The sequence below is a fragment of the Schistocerca americana genome, chromosome 7 (assembly GCF_021461395.2).
Source record: "Schistocerca americana isolate TAMUIC-IGC-003095 chromosome 7, iqSchAmer2.1, whole genome shotgun sequence".
Taxonomy (NCBI): domain Eukaryota; kingdom Metazoa; phylum Arthropoda; class Insecta; order Orthoptera; family Acrididae; genus Schistocerca; species Schistocerca americana.
This window is the reverse complement of record NC_060125.1, coordinates 453,550,935-453,577,613: the sequence shown is the minus strand read 5'-3', so window position 1 is coordinate 453,577,613 and position 26,679 is coordinate 453,550,935. Positions and strand designations below refer to the sequence as shown.

The 26,679-nt window shown below is 38.0% G+C and overlaps 1 protein-coding gene across 3 annotated transcripts in view; it reads left to right on the top strand.

Annotated features, from left to right (window-relative positions):
* Positions 1–26,679, top strand: part of LOC124622217 (3'-5' RNA helicase YTHDC2-like) — a 302,377-nt gene that overhangs the window by 76,758 nt on the left and 198,940 nt on the right. For all 3 annotated transcript variants that reach the window (XM_047147868.1, XM_047147867.1, XM_047147869.1), the window contains exons 6-9: positions 9,816–10,075; positions 19,991–20,045; positions 20,130–20,307; positions 20,518–20,664. In XM_047147868.1, the coding sequence (XP_047003824.1) occupies positions 9,816–10,075; positions 19,991–20,045; positions 20,130–20,307; positions 20,518–20,664 (640 nt within the window). The remainder of the gene's footprint in view (positions 1–9,815; positions 10,076–19,990; positions 20,046–20,129; positions 20,308–20,517; positions 20,665–26,679) is intronic.

Genomic DNA, 26,679 nt, shown 5'->3' with positions numbered 1-26,679 from the left:
AAAAGTAATTTTATGTTTACCTGACAGGATCAGTCAGTGCAGGAGGTGACCTGTAATTTTGTATGGCAGTCTGCAGTCTTCTTTTGAAAACCAATTTATTTGCCAAGATCACTATGTAAACCCGACTACTGAATCACTAGTTTCGGCAGTATATACAAAAAGAAAATATGTTGACGTTGCAGGCTTACAATCAATAAATAAATGTAGGAGGGCATACACAGCAGCTCAGTAGCAAAAATTTCTTATCCATTAAACCAGGCAGTGGTGGCTACATCAACAATGCTAACAGTACCCTGTCACATGTTGACTATACACAATACAGTAAAATAACAAATCTCATAAAATTCTGCACTTATAAACAGATGCAATCCAAAGTGAGCATATAATAAAGAATACCTCTAATAAGTAAAAATCTTTAAAAATATACCATATAAAGAGTTGAGGCGTTACAATGTCATGCCAGACGCATGGCACATCTTGGCGCTTTGTGGTGTAAAGCCAAGTTGGTTGCAGCAGAGTAACTGACGACTAGATTTGGAGTATAATGAAAGCTGGTGCTGTTTAACATTGGAACTAACGGAAAAATGTAACATCAAAGTAGTATACACCACGTAATTATCAATGACAAAGTTTGATGTAAAGAGAGAAAAAAAGGGGAAAAAAATAAAAGGCATATTTATATGTAATTTGGTACATATATCTAAAAACAAAGATGATGTGACTTACCAAATGAAAGTGCTGGCAGGTCGACAGACACACAAACAAACAAACACAAACATACACACAAAATTCCAGCTTTCGCAACCGATGGTTGCTTCGTCAGGAAAGAGGGAAGGAGAAGGAAAGATGAAAGGATGTGGGTTTTTAGGGAAAGGGTAAGGAGTCATTCCAATCCCGGGAGCGGAAAGACTTACCTTGGGGGGAAAAAAGGACAGGTATACACCCACACACACGTATCCATCCGCACATACACAGACACAAGCAGACATTTGTAAAAAAATGTCTGCTTGTGTCTGTGTATGTGCGGATGGATATGTGTGTGTGTGTGTGTGTGTGTGTGTGTGTGTGTGTGTGTGTGTGTGTGTATACCTGTCCTTTTTTCCCCCCAAGGTAACTCTTTCCGCTCCCGGGATTGGAATGACTCCTTACCCTTTCCCTAAAAACCCACATCCTTTCATCTTTCCTTCTCCTTCCCTCTTTCCTGACGAAGCAACCGTCGGTTGCGAAAGCTGGAATTTTGTGTGTATGTTTGTGTTTGTTTGTTTGTGTGTCTGTCGACCTGCCAGCACTTTCATTTGGTAAGTCACATCATCTTTGTTTTTAGATATATTTTTCCTACGTGGAATGTTTCCCTCTATTATATTCATATCATTAATTTGAACACAACAATTACGTTTGTTATTGTCGCTGTTGCATTTCGGAATCTTTCCTGTCGTCTTATTTTCTTATTCTGTTTTTACCAGTAGTCTCACTTTGTATTCACCTTCCCCTTTTTACCGTAATCTACTATACAATTTTATCCCGCCTATACATACTCAATAATACGTAACCAACTTCCACACCATAACAAAAAAAAAATTATTTTCCGCTTTCAACACTATCGCTGCTTTTACAAATGTCTGCTTGTGTCTGTGTATGTGCGGATGGATATGTGTGTGTGTGAGTGTATACCTGTCCTTTTTTCCCCCCAAGGTAAGTCTTTCCGCTCCTGGGATTGGAATGACCCCTTACCCTTTCCCTAAAAACCCACATCCTTTCATCTTTCCTTCTCCTTCCCTCTTTCCTGACAAAGCAACCGTCGGTTGCGAAAGCTGGAATTTTGTGTGTATGTTTGTGTTTGTTTGTTTGTGTGTCTGTCGACCTGCCAGCACTTTCATTTGGTAAGTCACATCATCTTTGTTTTTAGATATATTTTTCCTACGTGGAATGTTTCCCTCTATTATATTCATATCATTAATTTGGTACATATTTGTACAAAAAAATGTTTTATACATGAATTGCATTTTATATTACTACCCTACATTGTGTGGGGGCTTGTTTTCCAATTTCCAATTACATGATTGTTAACTGTCATCCTTCACTTCCAGCGAAACATAGCTAATACTAGTGCATATGTTGTATGGTATGAACTTGTTAATGTTATATCATCATTATGTCACAGATTATCCAATTTTATCTGATGGTGTAGGCAGCCTTCCATGACAGTCAACAGCATGCTGTTTTCCTTTCTTTAAATACTATTTGTATAAACTTTGCTGTTATGATTATGTGGTGTGTACTACTTTGATGTTACTTTTCTTCTGTTAATTTCAGCATTTAACAAAAATGTGAGCACATTACATTAGTTGTAATTGATGTCAAGCAGTGCAGACTGCCGTCTGATTACACCTCTCAGCACTAGCTTCTGTTATACTCCAAATCCAGTTGTCAGTGTCTCTGTTGCAACCATCGTGACTTTGTACCACAAAGTACCGGATGTGCCATGCATCTGTCTTGTTTGTGCTCAAAGTTGTACATACTTTTTGTAGAGCACCTGGTATTTCATTGTAATGCTTCAATTCTTCATATGGTTATGTTTTTAAACATTTTTACTTGTTGTAGGTATTCTTTATTATTTGTTGACTTTGGACTGCATCTGTCCATAGGGGCAGAATTTTATGAGATTTGTTATTTTACAGCATACTGTATAGTCATCATGTGACAGAGTAGTGTTAGCATTGTTGGTGTAGCCATCACTGTATGGTTTTATGGGTATATAATTTTTGCCATTGAGCTGTTGTGTATGCTCTACTACACTTATTTTTTGACTGAAAGACTGTAACTCGACATATTTTCTTTTTATAGACCTGAGGATGGGAATACACATTTCAAAAACAAATAATCCAGTAACTGTATTTACCTAGCAATCTTGGCAAATAAATTGGTTTTCAAAAGAAGAGACAATACAATTTTGTGTCTGTTATGTCAGAAATGTAAATTAGAGGAATTTATTTTAATATGGTAGCATACCAGATTAAATTGAACGGTAATTTGTGCCTCCCAGAGTAGTAATTTGTGCCTCCCAGATAATGGACGTTACACAGATACAGGTAAGATGCAGTTACTTAACATAGGTATTTATGCAGGTAGCTGAAGATGTTGCCGACACTAAGACAGAAAAAGGAAAGATAATCTCAAATGGAGACAGACAGCTATCAAACAGAAGGCTAGTGATTCAAACAAAATATGAACTTGATAAAATACACTGAATTAAACAAAACTATTTGTTAACGTATTCAGTAAGAGGTGAGATCGCACAATAAAAAAAGAAGACAGTATCTTATGCTGGGTTGATACCATATTTCTTCTGTTAAGATGGTGTAACACCTCATTCTTACTTGTGCAGAGGCATTCATCCTCTTCGCTTTTGTGGGCATTGGAGCTGTTTTCTAATATCCAGGGAAGGGAGTGTTGCCCAGCCGTGGAATTGATGGCCTAATCTTTCCGTAATCTTTCTAATTGGGTTTTGGCCTGGGATGACTACACTGGTAAAGGATTATGAGTAGTACCTTTGCCTCAGTGGCAGGTGTTTTCTAGCCCCTGTTGGAAATAAACTTTTTATAAAGTTTGGGCAAGAACCTATACTTTTCCAAGGAATGCTGTTAGTGAGAGCAGAAACTGGGCAATGATTATGCCTGCATTCTGCTTCTGAGGTTGATTGTGTGAAAGGCATTGATGTTTAATTTCGTAGAGTGGCTGGAAGCTCATGAAATCGTGGGCCATCAGCCCTTGCGTCTAGAGGAGGCAAGTAATGGACATAGTGGGGAGGATATGATGCTTTAAGTGTGCAGAGGATGCCAAATTGGAAGTGAATGATTCTCAGTGACCAATGAATTTGTACCACCAGTACAGAAAGCTTTCAAAACTTTGTAAATGCGTTGCTGCCTGCAGTGTAGAATTCTGAATTTTCTGGTTTACACCGCATTTGTTGCTGTTTAATGATCAAGCATGTGCTTTGTAGGAAGAGACTTCATAGCAGTCTGTGGAGCCATTTCATACATGGACTGGGAATCAGTGAACAAGATGTGCGTGACAAGGTCTGTTTGAAGCCAATAAATTTCATTTGTTCAATGGAAATTTAAAGTGTGAAATTTTTGTAAGACTCTTTCCTTTTTTGACTTTCGAGTGTCATCCTGTTTTCTTCTGAAGTTTATTGATGGGAGGTAGTTTAATTACTGTTTGCAGTGTATGTTTTCCAATTTATTAGTTGGATCTGGGAGTCTTTCTTAAAGTAGTGCGTCTGTTACAAGGCATTTATTAGTGGTGTAAGATTTGTGACAGTTTTAACACTGTCTCAAAGATTGCATCGAGACACGTGACTCTTATTTAGACCGATTTAGCAGTGTAGCAGTGGTTCAGGGTATTCATTAGTGATGTTAGATTAGTGACAGTTTTAATTCTGTCTCAAGTGTTGAAACAAGGAAGGCAACCTGACAGTGCAGAGGATTATTCTGGATCAAGCAATAACGAGTAATCTGTAGAGCAGTTAGTTGTGTAACTAGCCTCACTTGCTGCATATTGCTGAGTGTGCATGAATTCTGGCTGCAGTCATGAGTGGGACTTCGTGTGACACCACCAAATGTCTGAATAAAAGACAGAAGGAAAGTTTCAGTGATACGTATTTCAGATACAATATCAAATTATCTGTATAAAGTCTTTTGAGGTACACAAAAAGGACAGCTGCCTGGTGATGTCATAGTAGAAATGGTTATAGCTGAAGGGTAAGAAGTGCAAGAAAAATTTTAAAATTATTTGCAGAACACCTGAGGAAGAAGATAATACCCTAGATACCTATAATTATTCTACTTCATGAGAAAGGAGAAAGATAACATATGAAAAGCTTTTAGTATATCTATCCATCTTCTCTACATAATGTATCATATATTCATTAAAATTATGACCATAGCATAGAAAAAAGTTGCATTTTAACTAGATAAAAGAATCAGTTGGCTTTAGAAGTGAATACAGATTAACAAATCATTTGCAACTCAGTCAAAAAATTACGGAATGGAGCAGTGAGTATGTACAAACATTTTGTCTGTAAGATATCTTTTGAGTCAGTTTTGATTAAATATCTACTAACAGCTATAAAGATAAGAGGCGCTGATCCAGCATCTCTGAGCATACAGAACAAAATAATTATATGTCAGTGCTACAGATTCCATTAGACTTAATCAGGATAGTGAGAAATTTTGAATTGAAAAATGATTTAGGCAAGGAAATTCCATACCACTAAAAATATTACCTGCAAACCTAGCTGAAATTTACAATTCTTTGTAAGATAAGGCAGTACAAATCCACAATGAAATCGTAGAACCAGTGGATGAGTTTTATAATTATAGGAGTACAAGACAGCAGCTGGACATATGGCAAAAGAACTAAACAAATGATTTGTGCTTTTATGGTCTGTTCTTTTTTACCAGAAAAGACAGTGACAATAATAATGAAATATTGGAAATCTGGCTTTTTTCGCAGTGTCCAGAGCTTGCCAAAAATGTCATTTCTCAATAGGACCCAGTACCACTACAGAGGCATCTGCACGTAAGACCATAATGTCAGCCAAAGAAGACTGTGTTCCATAATATGAAAGTGATTGTGCTGAATGTAAAAAAAAAGGAAAATACATCCAGCTGACAGGAACATGCATTGCAAGAATAACTATCAGTGACAGTTCATTGTGTTAGCAGAATGTAGTTTGATTTTAGTCCATTAAATTTCGGGCATCCAGCCGCGCAAATAAAATTCTAAAAACATTGATTTGTGTGGCTGCATGCCCAAAATTTAATGGACTATTCATTTCGCCGCAAGAAGTTGAAAATGCATATAGTCTGAGGTTATTCTTGGATGGGATTTCTTGCAGGTATCACAATCATTCATAGACTGTGAAGGATCAGAGCTACAGACTGATGAAGCTCTTGCTACAAACATGCCTAACAGTGTTTGCTCTGAGCAGTTGTTTGCTGTAGAAAATGATGTTGGCTTAACACCATCAGGGAGACGAGCTTCAGTTGTCGATTGAAATGCTCATGGAAACTTTGAAGCTTGATGTTGAATGCAAGAAGCTACTGAGGTTCACAAAAGAAATCTGCATGCCAGTGAGAATTGTAAACATTGTAGGTGGTCAAGGAGAACTTTGAATCACTAACTGTCACGAGCAACCGCAACTCATCCCTCGAGTTACGTGCCTAGGGACAGATGAATCAGTCCAGGAAGGGGAGCTTAGTCATCAGCTTAGAATCATGCTCCGCTGCCATGACGAACAGTGCAGGGTACAAAGCTAGTATTGAGCTGCCAATAAGATTTGGACTGACCAAGAAACAGCGTAGGTGAGTGAAAGCTATTCTGTGTCATTTTCGGATGCTTTAAGGATGTGAAGTGGAAAGAAGAAGGCGCAAGCGGCCCATGATGAAATACTGTATAATCATGAGATTGTCTATCAATTAGCCAGTGCTCATATAGCATGTTGCATCATTGAACCTTTGAGAGTTCTTGGTCCTCTACTCTGGTCCTTGTAAAGAAGAAAGATGGCACATGGCATTTCTGCATCGACTACTGGTGACTGAATAAAGTCAGAAAGAAAGATTTCTATCCATGCCGCACATTGATGACATTGTAGACTGCTTGTAAGAAGCAGAATATTTGGGACATGCAGACAGGCTACTGCCGACATGAGGTTGACAAGGCTGACTGGGAAAGGACTGCCTTCATAACTCGTGATGGCCTCTTTGAATTCAAAGTTATTCTGTTTGGACTGTGCAACACTCTAGCCACTTTCAAGTGTATGATGGGCAACCTGCTTCTACACCTTCTGGGTAATATTGTCATTTTTTTAAGATGTGTGGAGAACATCTAAGCCACCTGACAACCCTGTTGAAGTGTGTTCAGACTGCAGATGTCCATCTGAATTGCAAAAAGTGCCCCTTCAATGCCCACAAAATTAAAGTCTTGAGGCATCTAGTGAATGGCGATGAGGGTCTGTCCCAATCCAGCAAAAATAAAAGCACTCACAGATTTTGTGACTCCTTGCCACATTCACGACCTGAGAAGTTTTCTCAGAACGTGCTCGTACTGCTGGAGGTTTATTGAGGACGTTTGTACCAAGAAATGACCCTTGCAATAAGGGAGACCAAATTTTCCTGGAGTGAGGTGCAGAAAGATCTTTCATTGTCCTTAAGGAAGTGCTAACATCTTAAGCAATTATAGGATAGGTGCAGTTCTAATGCAAATTCAGGAGGATGCTGAAAAGGAGATAGTTTATGCTTCCATGATGCTATCCATGTCCAAAATGAACTAGTCTGCATCCAAGAAAGAGTAATTTGCAGTTGTGTTGGTGATCAGCACATTATGGCTGTATTTATTTGGCAAACCAGTCACCATTGTGATGGACCACTGTTTTCTATGCTGGCTAGTTATAGTCTGAGGTATCTGTCAGGTCAGATGGACACAGAGGCTTCAGGAGTACAATGTCATAGTGGTGTGCAAAAGTAGATGCAAGCACAGGGACGCTGACTTCCTTTCAAGGAATCCTTTGGCAGAACACAGCAATGTTGATGAAATCTCAGTTATCACTGCATTAAATGACATTGCTACTGGACACAGGGAAGATCCAGCACTGCTGAAAACCATAGAAGCCTCTGAGAAGAAGGAACTGACCAAAGGAGAATTCCAATTAGTAAATGAATCATCGCATAAGAGCGACTGTGATACAGTGAGATGGGAACGTTGCTCTTTATCCCAGCTTGTCTATGACTTACTATCTGAAGTATTTATATGATGCTCCAACATCTGGTCACTGGGGTTTGTGAAGCCTCTGAACAGAATCAGGTGAAGGTATCACTGGCCAGATCTCTACTTTTCCATTAGACACTCTGTGAGCCACTGTAATGAATGCAAATGATGGAAGCACATGCTACAGCTACTGCTGAGGCACCTAGCATCTACCCTGTTGGCAAGAGTGCCATTCCACTGAATTGGAATCAACCTCGTGAGGAGGCTCCTTAAATCGACAAACGGGAATTAATGGCTAATAGTCTGCATTGACTGCCTCCCCTACTATTCTGCCACCAGAGCTGTGCCAACTGCTGAATCTCCATAATGCAAAGACATCATTTTAAAGTACAAAGCACCCTATGTGACGATCTCTGATCATAGAAAAGTTTTCTAGTCGAGGCTAGTATCAGAAGTAATTTCACACCATGATGTCCCCACACAATAGCTGTTTATCATCCACAGAAGAATTGCCTCATAGAACACTGTAATAAGGCCTTGGCAGACAGTTTCTCAGTGTATGGTAATGTTGAACAGGCAGACTGATACACAATACTGACAGTCACAATATTCACATACAGCACAGCAAAGCAAGGCACTACAGACTTCACACCTTTGTTTGAATTCAACAGTTGTGAGGTTGAAGTGACACCAACCGGATGATACTCAGAATGACTATGTGAAATACCTCATCATCAGGACTGAAGAAACAAGGAGGTGGCTTATATGCGGACCCTGGACATCTAAGAGAAAGATTGAGAGTGCTATAATACCAAGCATCTGTCAGAGAGATACAACCTGGGAGACATGGTATGGATTTTTACACCTGCGGAGAAAGTGGAACAGCTGTAAAAGTTATTAAAGCACTTCTTTGGGCCATATTGTATCCTTTGTCACTTGTTGGACTAACATATGAAGTCGAGATCATGACCCTTTAGAAAGAAGACAAAAAGCACGAGATGTTGTCTGTGTCCTCCATGTTATGAAGACCTATTGTTGTCCAGAGGCAATTTGATTATGGGAGGTTAAGGAAACTGAAGACCCACTTGACAAGCACAAAGCTTTGATGAGAGAGGCTACCTTTGATACTCATCATGGCAAAGAGGATACAACACAACCAGAATGCAAAATCCGCCAGTGTGGATCACAGTTTTCTCCAGGAGAAGTATTTTGCAATGCCGCGAGCCGTGGTGCATGCAGTGTGGCACAGTGCTAGTGTCTCTGGCTGGTGTACCTGTGAGTCACCAGTTCAAACCCAACCACTAGTAATTATTTTTATTTAATGTTTATCATTTCTGGAAGGTTCGTGAATTGTATTGTGTTGTATGCTTGTATATTCTAGAATATTTGACTTTTGTATAAACAGCTGCAATCTTCATCCCGGTTGTCAGTTCTGTTTTCACTGTATGTTGGTGTTTGTTTTAATGCGCTTTCAGTGCCAAGTACTGCATTTCCATATGACCCTGATTTTGGATTTGTGCTTGAGTGCGGTTACGATGTGACAATATACCTTTGTAATATCAAGTAATTCTTTTGAAAATAAAAACTGTATAGTCCTAAGTGTAAGTTGAAATACACCCAGAGTTTCTATCTTCGTTCGTGTAGAAGAGGCAGTGTTGTGAAATTGGGTGAATCTTTTTGAAATGCCCTGTAGTGTCTTTAAACTTCTTCTTTGAATATTTGTTGAGTGTAGTGCTGTTTTCATGTTTAGTGAATAGTCCTGTGTTGATGATCTCAAAAGTCAATTAATTCTGTAACTACAAAGTATATTCTCACATTAAATTTATTCAAATTATAACTATCTTCTGAAATTGATAGAACTCTTTTCTGCTTCAGCATCTCTTTTATTTCCATTTATTTTTTGGCATGGCTTGTTTTGAGTGTGCTGCAATCTTCGGTTATTATTACTTTAATGTTTATAGTACACACTCCTTTCAAGTGTAATGTTTCTGCCATCTGTCCTGATTGTATTTGTGTCATGAAACTTTTCAATGTTGTATTTGTTTTAGATTGGGACCAAAAACTGTGTTGACATATTGTACTGATGGTGTGTTGCTGCGCACATTGATGGGCACGGATTCAACACTAGCCACAGTAACACACATTTTAGTTGATGAGGTCCATGAACGGAGCCGTTTCACAGACTTTCTACTCATTGTTCTTCGTGATGCTCTGTGCAAGTTTCGCTCTCTTCGTCTTATACTTATGTCAGCCACCCTTGATACACAAATATTCACCAAATATTTCAACAATTGCCCAATTGTTACAGGTTAGTAAATTCTATCAAAAATTGCCAAATAAAAAGTGCTATTTTCAAAGATATTACTTGCTAAATTAAGAATAAAACACTTAGTATTAACAATATAAGGAAAAATCAAACAATGGAAAATCCAGGATGGAATAATAACAATATTAGGAAAATGATAGATTGCTGCTCACCATATATAATGGAAATGATGAGTTGCGGACTCAACATTTCCACTACATGGTGAGTAACAATTTATCCTTTTCATAATATTGTCAATATAAAGAAAAGGTAGATTGCTAACTCACCTTAAAGATGACATGTGGAATTGCAGATAGGCACAACAAAAAGACACTTACACATTAGCTTTCGGCCAAAGCCTTCTTCAGAAAAGAAAACATACACAATTTGTTCTCATAAGGAAGCACACCTCACATCCGTATGACTGACATATCGGGCAGTTCGGACCAGAACACAATTGGCACGTAGAACGGAAGCAGCAGCTGCTGCTGCTTCTATTGTGACAGTTGCATTCCAGTCTGAAGTGCCAGAGATGGTGGTCATGTGGACATGAGGTGTGCTTGCTTGTGTGAATGAATATGTGTGTGTGTGTGTGTGTGTGTGTGTGTGTGTGTGTGTGTGTGTGTGTGTGTGTTTCCTTTTTTGAAAAGCCTTTGGCCGAAAGATAATGTTTACACATTATTTTCATTGTGCCTGTCTGCGACTCAACTTACCATCTTTTCAGTGAGCAGCAATCTATCTTTTTTTTATATTGTTGATATTCCACATTAGTAATAGTGTATTATTGCTTATATCTTTTCATAAACCCAGTAAGCCTGAAAAAAATTATCTTTTTGTTATGTCATAACCAAGTGGTATATAAATGAATAATTTGTGACCTTTCCTTTTTTAGAGGCACACATTGATAGCTTAATCTACATTTTTGCTGTAAACTACCATAGTGTGTGTGCCAGAGGACATATAGTGGATGGTACAAAATTTCTCACATCACCTCTTTCCTCCATTTTTAAGTTGTGCCTAGTCATATCATGCTCTTGACATTATTTACCAAAAATAAAAACAATCCTATTTTTCACTATCTCAGTTTTGATGCACTTTTAATTCAGCAACTGTTAAAATTTAATTCTGGATACTTCACTAAGTAAATACTATATCCAGCAGCCTGATTGTAAAGAAACACCTTTCAGAATTGAAATATTAAGTGTCACATTATGATAAAAAGTGATTCAGCACTATCAGAAATCTGTCTTTCTGTCATAATTGCCACAAAATTACTTCCTACAACTTTTACAATATGTTGTTGTACAGCACTTTAGAAAAACTGCACGAGCACGTAAATGAGCTCTAAGGAAGATAACCATTTTCAGCAAAAGACGATGCCTGAAAAACTGTAACATTTTTATAAGTGGAAAGAAAATGTCTTCCCTTGAAAACTTGCATTCATATTAGGTTAGAAACAGCGAACTGAATAACTGTTACTACTCACCTTATGAAGTATTGGGTGGTTGATGGCATCATAAACAAGACTGAAAATGTTGCTAAACCTTTCAGATGATGTGTTTTTTCAGAGGTGACTAGTAAGGAACACATATACACATATAGTTTCACCTGCTGAGGTTTCTTGGTTACCAAAAGTTCATTTTCATATTTTGTTCTTTTCCTAGAATTATTAGCCCTGCTTTCTTGAAATAATTCATATCTTCCATTGCTCCTCACCTCCCTGGAAAGTTAATTGAATTGATGTTGAAATTATGTCTTTAAATATGCAGAGTTTTCAAAATATTTTAGTAAAGTTATTTATGGCATGAACTGTAAGAAAATGAGCTGACTCAACTAACTTTGATGTTATTCAGCACAAAAATGTCGCTATGCATCAGAGTTATTTCTTGATGGAGCAAACTTCTCACAAACACCATCTCCAGACTCTCCATACTGTTGGCAAACTATCTTCCAAAAACTTGACTCCTACAAAAGTCACAGTTCTATCCAACGGCTTCGAGTTTTGTTTCACACACAGATTTAAGTGTGATATACTTGAAAAGCAGTGGATCTCTTTCACTCATTTCCTATTTTATCTGACATTATCCCCATTCAGTCATCCTGCTGCTGAAGAAGTTGAACACCACAATATCAGTTCTCTTACTAGCTGCTTTGATACCTATGCAATTTAGTGGATCCTCCCACAGAATCAACTCCCAACTCCTTTGACCTATGCAGATAAATTGTCCGTATAAACCCTCTTCCCCGATGTTTAACTGAATGAGAAAGTACTGTAGTTCTTCAACTTTGTGTATGTTGAATAAAAGGACTTCCGTTCAGGCTGTTAAAGTCCTTCATTGAACAGCCACGGCCAGTTTTGCATTCCTAAAAGGCATTATCAGATGATCTGTACTCTGGAGGAATAACATATTTATTCCTCAGAATATTCAATTTAAAAGAAAAAATTAAAAATTAATCATTGTGATCACATAAGGCCACTAAGAATAGCATACTTACATGATCTTTTAAATCATTGTAGTATACAGGAAAAAAAATTATAGGCAAGTCCCAACGTTCATAATCAAAGCAATGAAAGCAAGTAACTCACTGTAAAGCAGTGATCGAAGTCCAAATGACTGGGCCCCAAAAGCAACCTATAAAAACAGGGGTCATCTCACCAACTAAGGAAACCAGAATAAATTGGAAAAACCATAGATGCTGTAAGAACATCTGAATAAACAGTCAGATAAACATAGCCTGACTTTAAGTAGGAGCCGGAAAGAAAGAAGCAAGGTTGTAGACATACCTTATCTGTAGATCCCTCAGGGAAGTAACATGGCATCAAACTGAATTAAACTGGCTGAATGCTAATATGAGACGATGCAGGAAATGGCTCATGCACAAAGTTACAGAAGGGCCAAATTGTGTGTACCAACAGGAAGGATGGAAAGTGGGCAAAAATTGTTACTAAGCTAATACTCCAACAAGCAAGGGGATAAATACACTGAAATCCAAAGGTGGTATGTAAAAAATGTGCTTCTAGGATCAATAAACTACTTATTTAAACAATCAAAATTACCCGAAAGGTTTCTGTGGCAGAAGTCCATCTGTGCATTCAGTGTTTCATCCGTAAATGTTTGCAGTGAGTGATATATTTCCAGTTCTTCCAAAATATTCAGTGTATTGCCCTTGTTTTCTTGATGCAGTATTTGAAGATTGGAGGGTAGATTCATGATTGAATGTCCAGCCTCCTGTACATTGGTATTATGCTCCTTAAAGCATATCTCAAAGTTTCTACTGGTTTGACGTATGTAACTTGAAACTGAAAACATCACATGTTATTCAGTGAGTTCCAGGGGATTTATAACTTTATAATCTCGACTTTTCCCTGTGTGTGAGCCTCTAGCTTTATTTCCAGCAATGGAGGAGGCCAGAACTATATTTTTAGAACTTAAATGTTTGCCAATCCTTCTGCAAACGTTATCATATTCTATGATAAACCTTGTTATTACGGACTTATTGCATTTGGGGGCAAGGGTAATGGAACACTCAGACAATCTCCAGGCCCAGAAAGATCAGGATTCCCATTATTGCTCTGTGAAACATTCCTATTAATTTTAGTGACAAAATCAGCCCTCTGTCTGTTGCAGTGGGCTATGTCTGTTGCAGTGGGCTATGAACTGTGTTGCGTTCTGCCCCCTCGTCTAATGTAGAGTGCCTAGGAAACCTGCTTTCTTGGATTTCTAGACAACGATTCAAGCAAATCGAATTAATAGATTTTTATTAGAATGAGATAAGGGACAGTACTTAACTTTGAGAAATTCACACTGGGATGCCGAAAGCAAAGGACGACATGAAACATAAGCAGTCTCTTCAGTATATACAACTCCAATAATACTGTTCATAAGTCACTGCTGTAGAACTCGTGGGCCATCTAGACTTCGACTGGAGCCACGAACAGGTGGCGCGGTGCCTATTATTCTCTTCTTCTAGGTGCCTGTGCTGTCTTGGTATCATCCTAGAGAGGAGTCCATCAGCATACTATTGGCTGTCGTCGTCTCACAGCCCTGTCTGCTATAACATTCCTGGCTGACATGCCGGTGCTTAATGTTATGCCAGAACAAACTGAATTACGATGAACTCACACTCGTAGGATTATGGAGACAGTGGGTCACTATGCAGTCTTGGTATTAACAAAAACAAAACAAAAAACTTTCGAAAGCCAAGATCACATAAATATTTGTATTTTTTCTTATTTTCAACAACTTGTTTTGACAGACTTTGCTGTCATCTTCAGATCTTCAAAATTTTTCTTACAAACTGTGCTCATTGTACCTTGGAACTTCATGTCAATTTTCCGCAACAAGAGAAAATTCAATCACTCTACAGTCCATGAGAATTGTCATCTCGTATTGTATTGCTTGATTTGAAGAACTATGAACTACCAGATCAAAAGTTGTAGGTTTTCGATCAATATCCTAACTGATAGTGTTCTCTCGAAGTGTAATAGACGTATTTAAGAAAGGCGTAGTTCCATTAACGCTCTGTTTAATGGTAAACTGGATGTTATCGTTCAAGCTATATGGCTGACTTTTTATTCAACAAGCAGTATTCTGGCTATGGTTGCCCTCATTTTAAAGGACTTTCTTCAAATTCTTGAACTTTAAGTAAAGTGTTGTGAAAGTGACAGTTACTATCTGGAGCACATGTTTCATTCAAATAGTTTGGTCTTCGGACCAACATTACACATTATGTTATTTTGTAAACCCAGTGAGGTACGGTCATTGTTGTATCAAGCACATATACTCCACTTGATGATGATAAGTAGCTAACAATTTCATTGGGTGATGAAACATATAGACCTGTATTTATGTTATGTCAGGGACCTTTTAAGTCCAGATTCTGAATTCAGACTCCCCCCCCCTCAAAAAAAGTGTAAATATAACAGAAAGGAAGTTATTAGTAAGCCTTCTAATTTAGCCTGTCCTCCTAACACATCCATTCTTTTTGTGGTTGTGAACAACATGGACACAGGTATTCCTATGGATCAGGTACAGGATATAATTATAAGGACCTTAGAAGGCACAGTGCAAGCCCTTTCCTCCCACTCCCAGAAGAAATATATCATGTTTTACAGCTGTTGAAGTTGGCGTTAAGTTTCATTTATTTTAAATTTGTAGTGTGTGTGCGTCTGTGCCAAGACAGGGGTTAGCCATGGGTTTCTCCACTTTCCTACTGTTTGACAAACCTGTCCATAACGAATTTCGAGCACTGTACCATGGAGGATCTAACTATATACTCCGACAAGATGGATTTATGGTTCTGATACATAGGCGATATTATCTTATTGAATAGCAGCTCATGTAAAGATTGTAACAGACTTCTCCTTGAGCTAAATAGCTTGAATGATAACATCCAGTTTACTGTGAAACAGAACATTAATCGATCTCTGCTTGTCTTAGATCTGTTTATTATGCTTCAAGAGAACACTATTAGTTATGATATTTATAGAAAACCTACAACTTCAGGCATGGTAATTTATAATTCTTCAAACCATCCAATACAATGCAAAATGGCCCCGTTCAGATCAATGCTGCGTAGTGTCCGCCAGAAGCCTGTGAGCATGAATTCAGAGTAATTCAGTTCATGGTCCACAGCAACTGATATGGGGCTGACTTTATTACTAACATTAATAGGAGTGTTTTAAAGAACAATAGTGGGAAGTATAATCCTTCTGGGGTCCGAAGATTGCTTGAGAGTTCCATTGCCCTTGCCCCCATGCACAACAAGTCCCTTAATGGCAAGGTTTTCTCGTAGAATACCGTACTACAGTAATGTTTCCAAAAGAAGAGTTCTAAAAATATAGTTTCAGACTACTTCATTCCTAGAAATAATGACCAGAGGTTCAGACCCAAGGAAGAGTCAAGTTTAAAAAAGCTGTAAATCTCATGGAGTATATTGCAATACATGTGATGGGTTTAGTTCAAGGTACGTTCGTCAAACCAGTAGACATTTTGAGATATCCTTTAAGGAGCATATTAACAACACAGGCTCAAAACCAGCCTTAAATGCCTACCGACAGGAAACTGAGCATTCAGGTATGGATCTCGCCTCTAATCTCAAATAGCTACATCAAGAAGACAAGGGTAATACACTTAATATTTTGGAAGAATTGGAAATTGTCACTCATTGAAAAAAATTTCCAATGAAACACTTAATACACAGGTGGATTTACACCATAGAAACATTTTGTATAATTTTGGTTGTTTAAATAAATAATTTATTGAATCCTAGTAGCATATTCTTTATGCATTGCCTTTAGATGTCAGTATATTCATCCCCTCACTTGATGTAAATTGTTCAGCCACTTTCCATCCTTCTTGTTGGTATACATGACTTGGTCCTTCTGTAACTTTGTACGTGCACCATTTCCTGCAGTTAAACTTAGTTTGATGCCACATTACCTCCCTGAGGGGTCTATGGATAAGGTACATGTTCAGCATTGCTTCTTACTTTATGGTTCTTACTTGAAGTTAGACTACATTTATTTGATTTGTTTATTCGAATGTTCTTATGGCACTTACGTTTTTTCCGAGTTATGCCCTTGTTTTTTAGGTTTCCTTTGGGGGCCAGTCATTTCATCTTCAGTCACTCCTTTACCATCAGTTACTTACATTTACTGCTTTGACGACGAATGATGGGACTTTGCTGTAACTGATTTCCTGTATGTTATAGTTATTTAAAAGGTAATGTAAGTATAACATTCTTAGTGGGCTTATGTGATTATGATCACTTATTTTTTTATGGCAAAGCATTGTTAGAATTCATGAGTAGAAAACAAATCAACTTCTGAATTGCTGTTCATTATTCTTGCCACTGAAAATTGCACAATTGTCTTGTTTCTTGAAGACCTGAGCTTTGTGAATAAATCTTGAAATTTGTGTTGCTGACATTGAGGAGGAGAATGGAGAAAGATCACTTACATTTAAATTACCATGAGCCAAATTGTTACAGATAAGTAATTGAAACAACTCAACAGTTATTCAAGCTACTAAAACTATACTTCCATGCAAATTCCACATGTACAGTCTTCTCCTTTTTGGCTAGAAATGATTATAGACAACTACAACAAGTTCTTGCATATTACAGACAGTGCACATTGTCAGTTGTGTTAATGGAACTAATCTCAATATGAACATATTGATCTGAGTGTTAAACACACTTTGTCTTTGCCAGTAGTTTTAATTATAAAATGTATTTTTACATTGATAATCCACAATTCTCACTTAAGATAACTTGGTGGAAGATCAGGGCAAAGAAGTAGGAACAAAATATATCTCTTTTAATATCTTTTTCTCTTGTTTTTCATCTCTAAACTATTGGGATTTCATCTTGGTTTTCTAGCAATACGATGACTAATTAACTATCTGCAGGTTGTAATGACTTTTAATTCATTTCTGAAAAATTAAATGTAACTCAGTATCTGCAGGTCCAATGCTTCTATCATCTGTGTGACACTGACCTATTAAAAGTTTATGATATACCTAGTCACATGCAGGCTGCAGATCTAAAAGGACATATGAAATTGTATGCTTCGCCTGTGCAGCTGGCAGTACTCATAAAAATTCTTAGTTCTCAGATGTGTGTATAATTCAGTTTGATTTCTGAGAGCAGTTTTGACTTCCCGATGCTCTCAGTCTGTGTGCACCCCTTTAATTCAGTTTCAATGCATCTTTAATTCAAGTTGTGAAACTGAGAATACCAATTTGTGTAAAAATATCTGTGGAAATTTGTCTGAGCTTTCTTTGATTACAAAGCGATGTAATTAATGGAACTAAGGAAATTGAAAATCCACTCCAAATCATAAAATTTCTTGGTCACAGGTCTTGATTAGCAATTAGAGTATGTTAGATTTTTTGAAGTCCCAGTTAGGTCATAGGTCCCATTGAATTAGAGGAGGATGTGGAAGGAAATCGTCCATGTTGTTCCAAAGAAACCATCCCGGCATTTGGCTGGAGTGATTTAGGGGAATCACAGAAAACCTAAATCTAGATGGCCGGGCATGGGTTTGAACTATCGTGCTCCCAAATGCTAGTCCAGTGTGCTAGCCATTGTGCCAACTTGCTCGATGTTACCAGGTTGCCGTCAGGCCGAACAGAAGCATTAGCATATTTGAATTATTTCCCATGCTGAATAAATATGTACCTTTGCTTCCTTTACAGCTTAGAATTTGATGTAATAAATGTTTCCGCAATTTCAGGAAGTCCACAAAATTCATGCCAATGGGTAGGAAAGAATTGCGTCAGGACACATGGTGGACCAAGCTGCAGGCAATGTGTTAATCGATATATGTACCAAAATTTATAAAAATCAGGAAACTGTGTGTGAAGTGTATTTCAGTTTTCAGAATGAGATTTTCACTCTGCAGCGGTGTGTGCGCTGATATGAAACTTCCTGGCAGATTAAAACTGTGTGCCCGACCGAGACTCAAACTCGGGACCTTTGCCTTTCGCGGGCAAGTGCTCTACCATCTGAGCTACCGAAGCACGACTCACGCCCGGTCCTCACAGCTTTACTTCTGCCAGTACTTTACTTCTGTATTTCAGTTGTTGTTTTTCCTCAATCCCACGCATTTTGTACAATGTACGATGGGTGGTCAGTAAGTAAAACACCACATTTATTTTCTTGGGCAATTTCGGTGGAGAAAATGCAGAATTTCTGGTGGGACATCATGGAGTACTCCCGCTTCAGCCCGTATAATTTGAGGAAATTCTGAAAGGTGGTGGTGCTATAGGTAGCCTTTAAAATGGCATCTGTAATAGAGGTGCATTCCAAGCAGACAGCTGTCATTGAATTTCTTTCGGCGGAAAACCAGAGCTGTGCAGGTATTCATAGGCACCTGCAGAATGACGTATGACACCAACTCTTTATACTGTGCCAGGCATATAAATTCTTATGAACAATCTCCATTAATCCATTAGGTATAGCGTTACCAAGTGAAGTGGTGCAGTGATTAGTGCACTGCAACTCGCATTCAGGATAAAGACAGTTCAAATCCACATCCACCTATTCAGATTTAGGTTTCTGTGATTTCCCTAAACTGTCCAAGGCAAACGCCCAGGTGGGGTAGTTCCTTTGAAAAGGGCACGGCCAGTTTCTTTCCCCATCCTTCTGTAATCCAAGGTTGTGTTCCATCCCCAATGACGTCATTGTCGACGGGACGCTCCTTCCTTCCTTTTAGTTTGTTCAACAATTGCACATTAATTTCCAATGAACAGCAAAGTAATTTTGGGTATACATGACTGCAGAACTTGTGCTGCTGTCTGTATAAACCAAATTCTACTCTTATCTAGGGATGGAATCGACTGCTACCTTGAATACTGATGACTCTCAAATGTATTATAGAACTACTTAATTCCAAGGGAGTGTACTCCGACATATGGCTTCAAAACAATTTTTTATTGCATCTCATACCAGCAACACAGTATATGCTAATATACAGGCTTAGGAGAACGTTGGCTGCTGCTTGCCTTGTGATGATCACATCCTCAGTATCTGATTATCTAAAATATTTATGGTTTATTGTAGAAGTTACCTGGATCTTGAGGGCCAGGAGCAGACAAAACATACTTGATGTATGAAATTCCTCATTTTCTCTTATTTGTAAGTCCACTCCAAGCCATTCAGAGCATGTATCCAGCAGAGGAACCAATCCAGTCTATCTAGCACAGCCTCATTTGTTTGCAACATCTAGTGAACATGATTATGTTCAGCTGGATATCATAATATTGTCACATTTCATCCTGGATATTCCACTGTTGTAAAAGAAGACATATCATGTATTTCATGTAGTGGTTTGACAGTAGTTAAGATTACCATTGTATTTTTCTGATTTGGGATGAAATTTTTGTTGATTCACTTCCATTTGATTTTTCACAGTGCCTGGCCGCTTGTATGAAGTAAAAGAGTATTATCTGGAGCATATACTAAAACAGTAAGATTTTCATTTGGAATAACCTCAAGAAAATCCAACTCAGCTCTACATTCTACTTTTATAAACTTGTTCATAATTTTTCAGGACAAAATACATGACCAAAAAAATGATGCAAAGTAAGAAAGAGCTTGAGAAAAAAAAGGACCAGAGTATGAAGTTGGAAAAATGGACAAAATCTGCTATGGATCCTACACTGAAGGAACAAATTAATAAGAGTGAGAGGAGAGCCATTCTTGCTCCAATCCTTGGACAACAGACAGAGGTAAATTAATTGTAGTGTCAGGGCAGTTGGAGTTTATGTAGAGCACAAAGTTAGCTTCAAGATAGTTTAGTCATCAAAAAATATGTGTGTTGAGTTCAACAAATTTTGAGTTACTTATATTTATCACTAACTAAAATGTGACGTACCAGTAAGTAGTTATATTAAGTCATTGTTCATTTAACTAATGTTTTTATATTTGTTATCAAATAGCCACTGCCAGAAAAGACTGAATTAGAAAAATGGTTAATCGAAGAGATGGATCGCTGTATTTTGGAAGCTTGGCTGTATGGCACAGAGGATTCATTCACACAACTTCTCCACTTAATGCTATCTGAAAACGTCTCAGTAGATTATCAGGTGAGGGACATTTAAATTGTGCGTACATGTTACAGCTAAGGTTCATGATAGTATTCTTTTGGGTTAGCCCTTACTAAAAAACTTATAGACAGTGTGAATATTCTGTAAAAGTGTTTTAGGAAGTGTTGTATGATTTATAGAATACATTGCAGAAGTTTTTATGAAAACAAAAGTGTGTTTTAAAATGAGAAATTAGACAAAAACCTCACAGCTCGACGATTTTACTCTTAACGCCTCAAGCCAGGAGCATGAGCTTATGCCTGCATACCATGTTTACCTTCACTGGCAGTAGCCCAATCACATACTCTCCAGTTGTAGTCTTGCTGGTAAAACTGTTATCACTCTACCATCTGTTGATGGCAATCAACACTACTTCATATGCCACGTGTAGGAACATTTGTGCTGATGTACTGTTAACGTCCTTACTAGAAGCAAGTCGGAAGAAATGGGGCTGTATAAACTGTCCTAGTTTAAAGAAAAAATATGCGATGGTACATGAAAATATTTAGAAGCGTACTAAACATTTCAGTACGCAAAGCATTTACTGTTTATCAAGCCATTTAAACATCAGAGGAAATTGCACAGACAAGTCTGCGAATCATAACCTAACTGCTGGAAACTGATGGAAAGAGACTGTTTGGTAAACTTTGTTTCAAAGATTACTTCAATGTGTACAATATTGAAAGTTTATTTTAAATGAATATGTTTGTGTTAGATATGAAAGGCCTTTTGTTAATAATTTCTGAAAATTTCAATTATATTTCTACAGGTAATTCCATAACTAGAGCAAGTAAAACACTTCATACCTGTACTGGTGGTCTAGCTAAACTACTGACAGTAGGATAGGCACAAGCACAAAAACTGTAGGCTTGAAGTGCTAATTTTAATGGTAAATTGAAGGTGTCTAGTATGGTAATGTAGCCACAATCCGTGTATGTTGCTTTCAGGTACACAAGGAACATAAAGTTAAACAAAACTAACATGTGACTATTGTGATACATGAAGATGTTCCATAATCTATTATGTCATACAATATTAAAACCTACGAGTAAATGAATCTTACTAAAATCACAATGAACTGCCAATACTTACTTTCCTGGGCTGTGACTCCCAGTATTTCCAATACACACATCTAAAATTGTGAGGGATAATTTTCCTGATACCTGATTTCCTGCATTTTTCAATATATAAGTAATTTGTGGTGTTATTATAAGCGTCAGTTTACAACAAGGTGTACAACTTTGCTTCCACCGTTTGTCGATAGGTGGCAACAGTGGTAAGTAGCGGTCAAAAGAACAGATCGCAGACTTCAGGCAGTTAGCTTCGACCTCGGTCAATATAATCTCATTCAAACATAAGTCGATTTGTGTCTGAATCATAAAGTTGTTCTTGATTGAAAATGTCAGTTTATGAGCCTAATTCTCGTCATTTGTGGGAGGTGTTACTATTTTGTTTCAGTATGAAGAAAACAGTGGCTGAGTCTCATCAAATGCTCTCAACTACGTATGGTAAGGCTGCTATTAGTGAAAGAATGTGTCATGACTGGTTTCAATGCTTCAGAAACGGTGATTTTAACGTCGTAGACTGGCATAGTTCTGGAAGAGAGAACGTTTTCGAAGATGCAGGATTGGGGACATTGCTGAGTGAAGATTCACGTCAAACTCAAGAAGAATTGGCACGATTAGTGGGAGTGACACAGAAAGCCACTTCAAAATGTCTCAAGGCTATGGGCATGATTCAGAAAGAAGGAACTTGCGTCCCGTGTGAGCTGAAACCAAGAGACGTTGAACGGCGTCTTTTGTGTGTTTTTGAACAGTTGCTTCAGAGGCAAAAACGGAAGAGATTTCTGCATCGCATTGTGACCGGGGATGAAAAATGGTTTCATTACGATAACCCTAAATGCAAAAAATCATGGGGATATCCCAGCCATGCTACTACGTCGACAGCCAAACCGAATATTCATGGCTCCAAGATCATGCTCTGCATTTGGTGGGACCAGCTCAGCGCTGTGTACTATGAGGTGTTAAAACCAAGTGAAACAATCACAGGTGCTCGTTATTGAACGCAATTAATGCTTTTGAGCAGAGCATTAAAAGACAAACGGCTGCAATACAGCGAGAGGCACCATAAAGTGATTTTGCAGCACAACAACGCTCGACCTCACGTTGCAAAAGATGTCAAAACGTACTTGGAAACATTAAAATGGGAAGTCCTGCCCCACTTGCCGTATTCTCCAGACATTGCTCCCTCTGACTATCACCTATTTAGATCAGTGGCACATGGCCTGGCTGACCAACACTTACAATCTCATGAAGAAGTCACAAATTGGATTGATTCGTGGATCGCTTCAAAAGATAAACAATTTTTTTGACGCATGATTCATACACTACCAGAAATATGGAAGAAAGTAGTGGCCAGTGATGGAAAATACTTTGAATGATACATGTGTAACTAATTTGTTTCATTAAAGCCTCAAATGTTGGGGAAAAAATGGCAGAAGCAAAGCTGTACATCTTGTATAACTTTCACTTATTTCACCTCTGCAACGTGAAATGTGCATCATAATTTTGAGTGTATGTTGAACAGTAGGTGCTCCTATAACTGACTGAATAAGTCAGTTCAGAAGTTGAAGGAAGCCAGGGGTAAATTACCTGCAATAAGACTATATCTCATAAAATACTGTGGCATTCATGTCAACCTTAAGTTTGATGACAGCTTTAAAGGATTTACAGGTGCTGAGATAAAGGCCAAGTAATTCTAAAGCCAAATTGAAGAGACATACAAGATGGAAGAAATAATTTGAAAGTTAACACTTACCTCCAACAGACATTCAAATGAATAATGCACTTTTGATAACTGACTTCTCAAACCTGGAAGCCAAGCTTTAAGGAATAACAAGGTGTTAATGGAGAAAATGTAGGTAAAGAAGGTGGCCAAAAGATTTGTGGTTTTTGTGTTCATAATTATTAAAAATATAAATACATAAATGATAAAAATGTAATATGACAAAAAAGAATACAGGAAAAGGTTGTAGACATTGGTGGAGACATGTTGGCACCATTGGTTAGCTGTTGAATATTGTCACCATTGGTTAGCTGTTGGAAAAACAGTTCAGACCAATAGGAGTTAGGAGAGGGTCCACATGATGTGGGCTCAGGATATTCTGTGCTGAAAGTTTTCACTTCTAGGGAAATATGTACCATCTTTTTTCTTTGTTTGTTAATGCGTGCCTGCTGTATGGCTGCCAACAATTGCAAACTTGTTCAGTCTTGCTGGGGACATCCTGTATTGAAATTTCCCTTGACACAATTGTCTAGTTCTACAGTGTGGTAGCAGATGTCACTAATGGTAGAGAAGCAGGCAAAGGGCAGCCCTTCACTTTTTCCTTCAGGAAGGTCACTTATACCTATATGAGCACCTGACTCATAATTTTTGTGTCATGATGCAGTGCATCAAGTTATAATTAATTGTACAAACTTAAAGTACAGCCTGGAAACAGTGAGTTATATGCGTAAGAAAAGACATAGAGAAATTCATTGGTAGTGCACATTGCTTATGGAAGGCAGGAATTTATTTATTTAGTCTTTCTTTCATCCCCCCACCTCTCTCCCCCCCCGCCCCCCCCCCCCCCTCCCCCAAGAAGTTCAATGTTCTCCCAATCAATGTCTGTGAAATTTCTGCTTAATGCTAAAATTTGAGGTAGACTGTGTCATGTTTTCAATCTCTTAATGAAGAATTATAGTGTGTACTAAAATAATTATTGAGTCCAAGTATGACATGCAGGAAATTGAGTCAGACTGATACTGGCTCAAGGAAGGTAATGTTGAATAATGAGACTAAGGAACTACAGCAGTTATTCCTTAATAAGGACCAAGGATCCAGTTAAGGGGAGATTGACTGAGGGCTGAACCAGAACGAGGAAGTTGCAAGATGGTAATGAAATATTGTAGTAGGAATGTTGTAGATGGGGTTGAGGAGTTATTAATAGCACATCAAAGATAATTGACTGATTAAATATATAATGAATGTTCCAGAAGAATGTAAATAATTTGGGATTAAAGGAGACCGCTCTCCGAATAGTAGAAGTGTTGAGTCGTTGACAGGCACAAAAGGAAAACTTTTGCACAAGTGTGCACTTGTACGTGCAAGTGTGCGTGCGCGCACACACACACACACACACACACACACACACACACACACAGATGATTAAAATGTTGGAGGGAGAGGCAGGAAGTGTGTGGGTTAGGAATGCGACACATGAGCATGATGACTTGACTCCTACACTTTGAGCTTCTGTTTTGTCTACATTGCGTGAAGAAGATTGATGTATTGTACCATGTCGGAACTGTGGAAATATCTACTTTTGTTTGACATATATATATTTCATTTTACTTGAAAAGAGGTTGACATACACACCAATGTTTCAGAGAAAGTGTTCATTTTCGAGCATGTTTTAGTGAGTGTTGACTTTGATGAGTCACAAAAGCCAGATCATAATTATATTAACAATTTTGTTTGTGCAATTTAAAGATACAACCATTCTCTACTTACAGGCAAATTTTCATTTTTTACCGTTCAGTCATTTTCTTGTAAGGTATGTAGATGTAGGTATCCACATTTCGTCTAATGGTGATATGTGTAAACAAGACAAGAAGTGTAAATGCAAGCACTATTGTTGCTTTTCATAGCTGTTATGTTTCCATGTTTGTAAATCTTTGTAAAGCACTAATATCAACTGTTTAATGTATTTGTTTTTGTGTCTTTGTGTGCATCCTGCTCCCGATGCTATGTTGCCATAGTATTTCCATTTAATTACTCATGGCTGCAATGTTTACATTGGGACTTTCCTTCAGATAGGAAACAATTGTGCTGCAGTTCACTTTTGTGTATTCATGTGAGACAGTCCTTGTGAAATTATTAGTTGCCTTTTACTTGGCTGAAATAGCGCCTTTTTTCCTAAAGTTGTGAAAAGTGCATGGTGAGCAGTTTTCATGTTTACTTAGTACTTAGAAGGGAATTGGGGGGGGGGGGGGGGGGGACAGGACACAAGGAGTTCTGTATCAGTGTAGAGAACAGAGCTTATGAATGTGTCAGTATTAGTGAAAGTACAGTGAGACAAATTTTGAGAGAATATAGAGAAGCTTGTATGGATGAATTTACGCAGGGAGTCATAAGAAGGAAAATCCATGACTTCCAGCAGTAGTATTTGTATAGTAAAATTTGAAGACCAAAGTGATAGACTATCCCAATATGACGATAACAACCCTTTTGACATGCTATTTGGAAATTGGGCTTCAGATACAAAAAGTGCTACAAAAACCTGTTGTGGTCTTAAGTCCAGAGACTTGTTTAGTGCAGCTCTCCATGCTACAGCATCCTGTACAAGCCTCGTCACCTCTGAGTAATTACTGCAACCTACATCCCTCTGAATCTGCTTAGCGTATTCATCTCTTGTTCTCCCTCTACGAATTTTACCCTCCATGCTTCCATCCAGTGGTAAATTGGTGATCCCTTGATGTCTCAAAATATGTCCTACCAACTGATCCCTTCTTTTGGTCAAGTGGTGCCACAAATTTCTTCGCCCTCTAATTCTATTCAGTACTTTCTCATTAGTTACACGATCTATCCATCTGATCTTCAGCATTCTTCTGTAGCACCACATTTCGAAAGCTTCTATTCTCTTCTTCTCTAAATTATTTATCATCCGTGTTTCACTTCCATACATAGCTACATTCCATACAAATACTTCCAGAAAAGGCTTCCTGACACTTAAATCTATACTCAATGTTAACAAATTTCTCTACTTCAGAAACGCTTTCCTTGCCATAGCCAGTCTACACTTTATATACTCTAAATGATTATGGAAAATCTCATATAAGATGTGAAACAAATACTAACAAAGAGATAGAGGGGCTGGCCAGTACTTACCTCAGCTCAGTACAGCCGATAGATACACATAAAACAGAACTGAAAATTTACATTCCTAGCTTTCGGAACTTTGTTCCTTCATCAGGG